Genomic DNA, 9,352 nt, shown 5'->3' with positions numbered 1-9,352 from the left:
TCAGACACAATTACATAGGAAAAACAATTTTACAAAGGACGAAACAAATTTACATTTTAGAAAACAAATTAACAAGATATCAAAAGGTTCCCAAGTCAAAAGGTTCTACACGAATATCAATCGACTTATCCAACTGAGCTACTCTGGAGTACAAGTTAAGATCGGTTTTGGTATCTTTATCAGTCAACATATGCCGTGCTTTAAATGTTTCCATGGACTTGCATTTCCATGTTTTTATGCACTCTCACGCTGATATTTTCTCAGAATAGCTCTAATTTATTTTATCGCAGTTAGTCAAACCATGATTTTTATAGTTGTAGACTTGTGGAAACCTGTACAAAGTCACAGTGTGTGTTACATTCCGGGTCAATACCGGTGTGTGGTACATTCTACGTCACGTCCGGGGTGTGGTACATTCCCTTTCCGTAGGGAATCTGTAATTGTAAATTTGTTTCGGGATTTGTAAAAGTGTTTTGCATCTTGTTAATTTGTTTTCTAAAATGTAAATTTGTTTCGTCCTTGGTAAAATTGTTTTTCCTATGTAATTGTGTCTGATGATAGGTAAACATGTTTGTCAAAATGTAAATTTGTCTCGAGCTTTGTTAAAGTGTTTCAAACTTTGTAATGTTGTTTTGCACTTCCCGGCCACCGTACTTCCAGCCACAACCCATTTCTGGGAAACAACTATACACACTCATTCACACTCATACACTATGGACAATTTAGCCTACCCAATTTACCTGTACCACATGTGTTTGGACTGTGGGGGAAAACGGAGCACTCGAAGGAAACCCACGCGAACGCAGGAAGAACATGCAAACTCCACACAGAAATGCCAACTGACCCAGCCAAGGCTCAAACCAGAGACCTTCTTGCTGTGAGGCGACAGCACTACCTACCGCGGCACTGTGTCGCCCTAGCTTGACATTCATAAAAAGAAAAATAATATTTAAATATTTCTAATTTATGATAGACAATCTGACTGTAAAGGCTCGTACACACTGGGACGCTTTTCATTTGCGTTTATCGTCAGCATTTACGAGATGTTTTTCCAGATTCAAATCCACGTAATTTTCACTGGCGTTGAGCGGAAGAGTATGCATTATTACTCCTTGACGTTAGATGGCGATACACAACTTTAAGCTTCTGACACCCACTTGTAACACAGAAGAAGAAGAGAGAACGTTAACATGCTTTTTTAAAAGTGTCTGGCGACTCGAACAAGCATGGATGGTTCAAGTAGCAGCTCCAGCTCTAGCGATGAGGAAATGATTATTGTTCACCAGAACAATAAGCAGCTCCACGTTCATATCACCTCAGGTCATCTTCTTCAATGTGCGCTCGCGTTGACAGTTTTGCACTTGAGCACCTCCAAGTGCCGTTTACTGTAACTTCAGCAGCTCTGTGCACGTAAAAAATGTGGCAATCTCATTGGTGGAGAAGGTTTTGACGCAGCACGTCAAATTAAACAAACAAGCATGAGGCGTACCTTAAAAAATGATGCTTTTACGGCTGCCGTTTTGCACGTTGGTGTCACATTAGCGCCTTTTATTTAGTCACGAGGCGTTAAACGTCGACGGAAAACGCGAGAAAACAGTGTGCACGGGCCTCAAGACTGAGACTTTCTCATTTATGATTTGTTTTGGTTTGCTGCTTTTATCTTTTTTAATTTGCACAATATTTTTTATTCTTTAAATACTTCTGCTGTCTTTCACATATACATATTATGCATTTATTTTAGGTGTATTTAAGCAGAAAGTTTTGTTTCTTATTACCAGTGGTGCAAAGTAACAAATTACAAATACTCAAACTACAGGAATTGAGAAATTTTTCCTCAGAAATTGTAATTTACTAAGTATTTTTAAAATGTGTACTTTTACTTTTCCTCGAGTACATTTTTAGTGCAGTATCTGGTCTTTTACTCCGCTACTGTCTTTCAGCCTGCAGCTTTATTTCTTCTTTTTATTATTATTTTTTTTATTTGCTTGTTTATTTTACAGGGACACTACACTTGACATTGTTATACAAAGATAACCGATGTTGTGTTGTGTCTAATCCTCTTGTCTATGAGGATTAGAAAAATCAGTCTTGTGATTCAAATCAATTCGCACAGAAGGTAAATCGCATCATAATGAACTACCTCAAGACATGGGCAATTTATAATTTCAGCAAACTGAAGCATTAAAAGTGTCCAAAAAGTGTCCAAAATCCTTAAGGCTCGTACACACCGGGATGCTTTTCGTTTGCGTTTATCGCCTGCGTTTTTCAAGACGAAACAAATGAAGAGTGTTGTGCATGAAAATAAATGGTCACACTTTACAATAAAGTTCATTAGTTAATGTTAATTAATGCATTAACTAACATCAACAAACAATGAACAATACATTTACTACTGTATTTGTTCATGTTAGTAAACGTTAGTTAATGAAAATACAGTTGTTCATTGTTAGTTCATGTTAACTCATGGGGCAGTAACTAATGTTAACAAGCATGGACTTGAATGTTAATAATGCATTAGTAAATGTTCAGTTATGATTAATAAATGCTGCACATGTGTTGTTCATGATTAGTTCATGTTAGTAAATGCATTAGCTAATGAACCTTATTGTAAAGTGTTACCAAATAAACATTTACTGTGTCAGTATAAGAACCCTAGCCTAACCCTACAAACGTCTCATTTTACCAGTGAAAAAAAACGGTCTAATAATGCTGTCAATGACAGATGACAAGCATATCTTTAAAACATTATAAATCAACTTTATAATTATGAATAGCTATATTCTGATATCATCATTTTACTGTGAGTTAAACAGGACATATTGAAAGTCTGTTCAAGTCCACCAATAGTGACTATACAAAATTGAGCATTTTAAGTAGCAGTAGACCTACACATAAGTCTAATATTATTATTGTTGTTTTACCATATGTTTGAGAATTAACAGTAATAATAACCTACTCATATTAACCTTTATTTCAACCTTATTTCAGCTTGAAACCTCCCACAGAGTTACACAGGCAACTGCTAATGGTGACTGTCTAGTGCCAAAGTGTAAGACCTCGTTTGGTCAATCTGTCTTCTCTGTAAAGGGAGCCAAACTGTGGATTGATTTACCGGTTAGCTTAAAATCAGAAAGTAATCTAAATATTTTAGTAGTGCTCTTAAAAAGTGGTTAAAAACAAAACAGCAGTGTTTGCACAAATAGTCTACTGTTAGTTGGTTAGATCATGTCGCCTTTGCTTTTGCCTGCAGTAATTTTTTGTAAAGAATTGTAATGTTGTGTTTGTATTTATAATATTTCTATTTTGTCAATTTTTAAGCCTCCTGTGGACATGTGTTGAGAATTAGCAAGTTGGCTAAAACACTTAAACAAATGCATTTGGTTGTCCAGTGTAATTGTGATGTCCATGTCAAATAAATAAATAAACTAAATATCTACAGAATCGTGAGAAAATCGTGATCTTGACTTTAACCAAAAAAAAAAAAAAAAAACGTGATTCACATTTTTGCCAGAATCGTGCAGCCCTAGTGTGGACGTTTACTTCGGCTCACTGAAGTCAGGTTTTCGACTTTAATCCCCGCTTTTCTAAACAACGTTTATGAAACAGGGGTCCGTTCTTCGAACGTGGATTACTCAGTTAGCTGGATTTGGATATTGACGATTTGACACGATCCAGGATCGTTTCGTTTTTCAAAGCTGATCCGAGAGTTGTTGTCATAGCAACAGTTCTGCTAGGTCAAACCTGATCGGGAGCAGGTTCAATTCATATAAACAGGATTAGATCGGCTTAGTTCAAGCCAAGATAATGCAGAAAGTATGTTCCCAATTCTGATATATTCTTACAGTAGTAGTTATATACACTTGGGAAAATGGTACATATTTTAACCATATATATAAAGTTATAGTCATTAATAAAATAAATTAAGTTATACATATTAATAAAACGTATGCAATCTGCACCCTCGGAATGAAAGTACAAAGACTGCCACCTGGTGGTGCAAAGAGAAAACTTATTGATATGAACTTTTTAGATCGCTTTAGTACAAATTGTGTATAATAGAAATGCACAATATGTGACTTTTTTTAAAGCAATAATACATTTCAGCAGTCATAAACATGTTTTCATAGTTAATATGCCGGTGATTTGATGCTTCACAAAAGTTGCAGACGCCTTTACCAATATCAAAATGCTTTTGTAAACAACCAGTTATTCTTTACACCGATTAAAAAACGGCTACTATAATAAAGAAAATCTTTTCTAAATGTAGAACTAAATACATTGATTTGCATTGAAATACATGATGAATACTCTTGACACATGAAAGTGTAAAGCCTGCAGCTCACAACAAATGTGGAAGGTTATTGCGTGTCATATTTAACAAGCCGTTTACTGCTAATTTGATGTAATTTTGCTCACATTGATAATTGAATATTAATCAGATGATGTCATTACACTGCTGTGCCGTCAGCCAATCGTTGCATTGCTGATCATGATTTCGAGGATCGATAGATCTGTCCTTCACAACACACGCAGAGATCTCAGATCAGTTTATCCAGACATTCTAATCTGATTCGCGAACTTGTTTGAAGAACCAAATTAGCGAGAGATCAGTTATCAAGATTAAAAGATCCAGGATCTGCCAAATAATCTTAGATCATTTAAGCGAGGTACGAAGAATGGACCCCAGGCCCCAATTGTGTGTACAATTTATGTTTACAATTATGTAGACCCTTATAATCGTCATCATCATCATCATGGTCGTTGTCACTATCGTCATTTTTAGGAAAGAGTTGACAGGCTTATGTCAGTTCAAAAGGCATTGTTTACCCTTTAATGCTTTTTTAAGTCATTCATTTTTATATTTTGATAAGTTGTATTCTGTACTTTTTTCACGCTTATATATTTTCCAGACTCACTGAAGGTTTTTATACCTCCGTATATGGATATAAACATCACAGTTTACTTTATTTGGCTCTACTCCCTTACACAAATGAGCTACAGTGTAATAAATAATAACAAAAACAATTAACAATAATGCTTTGACTGTATATGCAAATGACTTTTCTCTGTCATCCAAAGCGACCAATAGGAACCCCCCACTGCTGTGACATCATCATAATCAAAAACACATACCTTGATGGAGAAGGACCTCCTCATGGCTCGTTTAGGCCCCTCGTGGCCCCTGTAGGAGGTCTGCACACTGACGCTCCTGCTCATGAGCGTCCCGTCTGGTCGTCTGTCCTCCAGTGGGACGTCCCATGGTTCTCTGTATTTCTCCTCAGGGCTGGACGCATCCTCATGAGCGCTGGAGCTGCAGATGAGGAGCGAGCGAGACAGGACGGCCAGCTTTTTGGAGCTCAGCCCGGCTTTGCCCCGCTCCATTCTCTTGGTCCTCCTCCGCTGCGGGTGAGTGTTTCTCAGGGGTTGTATGGCCACGGAAGGAGGCTCTCTCCCAGCATGCATCGCTGCTAATGGAGGCGGCCGCTCTGCAAACGAGAGCCATTAGGAAATTCAGTTAGCAGGCCGTTCTGCCATCCTGTTGCGTCCTAAGTGTTCTCAGAAATCACACAGGCTACAGGGTGGAGATAAGAGCGCTTTTCTTCTGCTCTCCATCGCAGGGAGGAGAAAAGGAAATCAGCGCTGCCCCCTGACTGAAAGGGGGCAGATTTACTGGACGCCCTTCAGAATTAGAAAATTAGCTGACCCCCCTCAATTGTATACTTGCAATTGAAGAAAATAAAATCATATTGCCAACTGTGCATATGTTTTACACAGCAGATGCCCTTCCAGCTGCAACCCAGTACTGGGAAACACCCAAACACACTTATACACTATGGCCAATTTAGTTTATTCAATTCACCTATAGTGCATGTCTTTGGACTTGTGGGGGAAACCAGAGCACCCGGAGGAAACCCACGCGAACACAGGGAGAACATACAAACTCCACACAGAAATGCCAACTGGCCCAGACAGGACCCAAACCAGCGACCTTCTTGCTGTGAGGCAACAGTGCTAACCACTGAGCCACCTTTAATGGACTTCCAAAACATAAATACATGGAAAAACAGTGACAAATCAACAGCTACTAACAACAATCTCTGTAAGTAACTCTTAATAACAGATTCCCCCAGAGTTAATGTTTCTATCTCATAATGCTGAGATTAAAACAACAAGGGAAAGAGTATGTCGAAAAATATGGTTAGACTAACACTCTAATAAAATTTTATTAAATTATATTCAATTTAAAAAATACTACACTGTTAAAAATAATATGATCTATTAGTCCTGACAGCATATGTTTTTAGGTCGCTGTAACTTATAAATTTAAGTTAGAACATGATTAACTTAGTTTAATAAGTTACGCAAGCTCTTTTAAGTCACTTTAACAGAATATAAGTTCAATGGACTCATAAAGTTAATTTGATTCATCTTAAAAATTTAAGGCAACCAGGACTTTTTTTTATAGTATAGCAACTTTTAACTTGGTTTTACATTTTAAAGTACTGAAAATGTAAAAAATAAATGGCAGAGATTTTCAATTTTCAAGATCAAATTTGTCAGAGCAAAGATTAGGGTTTTATAATGGACTCAAAACATGAATAACTTGACAATTAATTGTGCTGGTGACCACAATAAAAATTGTGCTAGTGAACCCACCCCCTATAATGATTGTAAAAAAAGAGCTATACAAATATACTTTAATTAAATTAAACACATTCTAAGAAATACATTTTCAACAAAGTGTTGTCGGAACAGAAATAGAGGTGCCATAATAGACTTAATAAGCATAAATAATAATAATAAAAAAAACTAACAAATAAGCTAGTTACAATTTATGTACAAATATACATTCACACATGCCTTTTTGTGAACTTGCATCAACAAAACACACACTAGGCAGTGTATTTTAGATTTGCAAAAAATATACACAGCGCCCTCTAGTGGATTTTTCAACTCAAGCATGAGACAAAATGTACAAGAAGCAACATACACTACGGCCAATTTAGCTTGATCAATTCACCTGTACCACATGTCTTTGGGTGCTCCAGTTTCTTACACAGTCCAGAGGAAACACAACATAGGGAAAACATGCAAACTCTATACAGAAATGCCAACTGGCCCAACCGGGGCTCGAACCAGGGACCTTCTTGCTGTGAGGCGATCATGCTACTCACTGTCCATGACTTCATAAGCATAATCAATCTAAAAAACAATAACAAATAATAAGCTAGTGACAATATATGTACTAATATACATTTACACATACCTTTTTGTGGACGCGCATCAACAAAACGCACTTTAGGTAACGTATTAAGATTTGCAAAAATGTACACAGCACCCTCTAGTGGCTTTTTCAACTCAAACATGCGACAAGATGTACAAGGAGCATTCTATTTCATGCTTAGCAAAAATGTAGCCTGAAGCACAAATTTTCAAATGAGTCCGGCTTGGATAAAAACTATAAAATAACAGCTGTACTGTAAAAATAATATTGCTACCTTAATTTTTTAGTTAAACCAAACTTTTCTAGTCATCTCTACTTCTAAACTGACTAAAAATATTTGGTTAAACTTTGTATAACAAAAAAAAAAAAAACGGCTGACTATCTTATTAAAATAATTTAAAGCAGCATAAATGGATTGGTGAAGTTTGTTCCACGCCATTGGCTTGCTTGGTTTGGGACTTGTCGAGCTGCGCATCGATGGATTTGCTCTTCAATGTTTGAACTTTCAGCAGTGAAAGATTAACCAGCCGGTGACCTCTCAAGCCGCCTTTCCACTGCACACGACATTTGGACAGGACTGTCGGAATACGCCCCCTTGTGGCAGCCGCACAGTATTTTCAGTTTTGTCGTGCACCACAAAGGAGAAGCTTATTCTCACAGTGTCCGAAATAAATAAGGGCAAAAGCAAGAGCCTTTATTCTCTGTGCGTTTACATGGTTTAATGGATGAATGAATACTACAAACTCATAGACTGCTAAAATATTGGAGGGAATGTGGAGACAATATTAATAATATATATTTTTATTACTTTCTTACTTTTATGAACAGAAAAGTTTTTTTTTTTTGATATAGACATTTTATAATTCAAAAAATAACCAAATAAACTCCAATTTCTCATCTAGCGCGCACGGATCTGCTTTTACAACACTGGAATTCATCATATCCAGTCAACAGGTCGCATACGGTCTAGTCGCAGGAGTTCAAATATTTCAACGGATCCGCAGCTCAATTCGGTTCCGAATTTTCCCCATACGAAAATGATCGGAACTCAACGCAGCTCCCGGACTGCTCTCCATTGGAAATGAATGACTTCCGGTCTGTCGCTTGTCGTTTGTCATGTGCAGTGGAAAGGAGGCTTCAGACATGCCGCTTCTCCATGATGGACTTCCAGCGCTCTCCAGCATCCGGCGCCTAGACTGCAGCTCTGCACAAGACGTTTGGCCAGAAGAGAAATTGTTGTGCCCAACTGAGCCTGGTTTCTCTCCTGGTTTTTTATTCTTCACTTTCGCCTATTGGTAAAGTTTCTTTTCTTAGTCGCTGTCGCCACTGGCTTGCATGGTTCTGGAGTTGTTGAGCTGCGCATCGATGGATTTGCTCTTTAGTGTTTGAACTCCCAGCAGTGAATATTAAACCATACTGAACTGAACTTCAACTCTGAAAACGGAACTGACGCAGTTTCAATTTACTATAATCTTCTATGTTAAACGTTTTCGACACAATCTTCATTGTAAAAGTGCTACAGAAATAAACTCGTCTTGACTTTGTTTTGTCATTGAATTTGTTTACAGCATAGCAGCTTATTGATAAATTCTCAGTTTTAAACTACTAGAAATCTCCATAAAAGGTCAATTTGCAACGTCAAATGTTGTTAAAGCAGAGATGAAGGTATAATGCAGTGCATAAGTGTGAAACGAGCCATGAATCACGAGATACACAGGCAGTTTCTCCTGAAATATGCAGTTGCGTAACTGTTAATTAACATATTTTTACAGTGCATGTTATGCAATCTCATCAGGTTTTTTTCTTCAGTAAGAAAAAAAATGCTCAGCAAAATTTGACATCTTTTTGGAAGCTTTATTATGAGGGAAATTGTAAGTATTTACGCTCACTGTCTATGAAATCTGTAAAATTACTTATGTATACTATACAGTTGAGGTCAGAATCCTGTTAAATTTTAATTATTTTATATTTTTTTAACGGAGAGAATTTGTTTAAACACATTTCTAAACATGTGGGTGTCACGGTAGCGCAATGGGTAGCAAAATCGCCTCCCAGCAAGAAGTTTGCTGGTTCAAGCCTTGGTTGGGTCAGTTGGCGTTTCTGTATGGAGTTTGCATGTTCTCCCGG

The 9,352-nt window shown here is 37.2% G+C and overlaps 2 protein-coding genes and 1 long non-coding RNA gene across 17 annotated transcripts in view; 1 reads left to right on the top strand and 2 right to left on the bottom strand.

The window, feature by feature from the left end:
• Positions 1-9,352, bottom strand: part of cemip (cell migration inducing hyaluronidase 1) — a 1,140,081-nt gene that overhangs the window by 642,398 nt on the left and 488,331 nt on the right. The window lies entirely within an intron of this gene.
• Positions 1-9,352, top strand: part of LOC141375309 (uncharacterized) — an 89,362-nt gene that overhangs the window by 24,143 nt on the left and 55,867 nt on the right. For 3 of the 9 annotated variants that reach the window (XR_012383151.1, XR_012383154.1, XR_012383152.1), the window contains exon 3: positions 5,283-5,406. The exons of 5 other annotated variants lie outside the window; for them this stretch is intronic. This is a non-coding gene — a long non-coding RNA (uncharacterized lncRNA). Of the gene's footprint in view, positions 1-5,172; positions 5,407-9,352 lie in introns of those variants that run through there. One more of the 9 variants, XR_012383155.1, reaches the window with a different exon arrangement.
• Positions 1-9,352, bottom strand: part of il16 (interleukin 16) — a 114,990-nt gene that overhangs the window by 84,319 nt on the left and 21,319 nt on the right. For all 7 annotated transcript variants that reach the window (XR_012383146.1, XR_012383143.1, XR_012383144.1 and 4 more), the window contains exon 2: positions 5,134-5,486. Coding sequence is in view for 2 of the 7 variants with exons in the window: in XM_021477711.3 (XP_021333386.2) it covers positions 5,134-5,486 (353 nt within the window). In the remaining 5 variants the exon portion in view is untranslated. The remainder of the gene's footprint in view (positions 1-5,133; positions 5,487-9,352) is intronic.

This window comes from Danio rerio, chromosome 7 (assembly GCF_049306965.1).
Source record: "Danio rerio strain Tuebingen ecotype United States chromosome 7, GRCz12tu, whole genome shotgun sequence".
Taxonomy (NCBI): Eukaryota; Metazoa; Chordata; class Actinopteri; order Cypriniformes; family Danionidae; genus Danio; species Danio rerio.
Note: the sequence above shows the minus strand (reverse complement) of the source record. Positions and strands in the feature narration are given on the sequence as shown.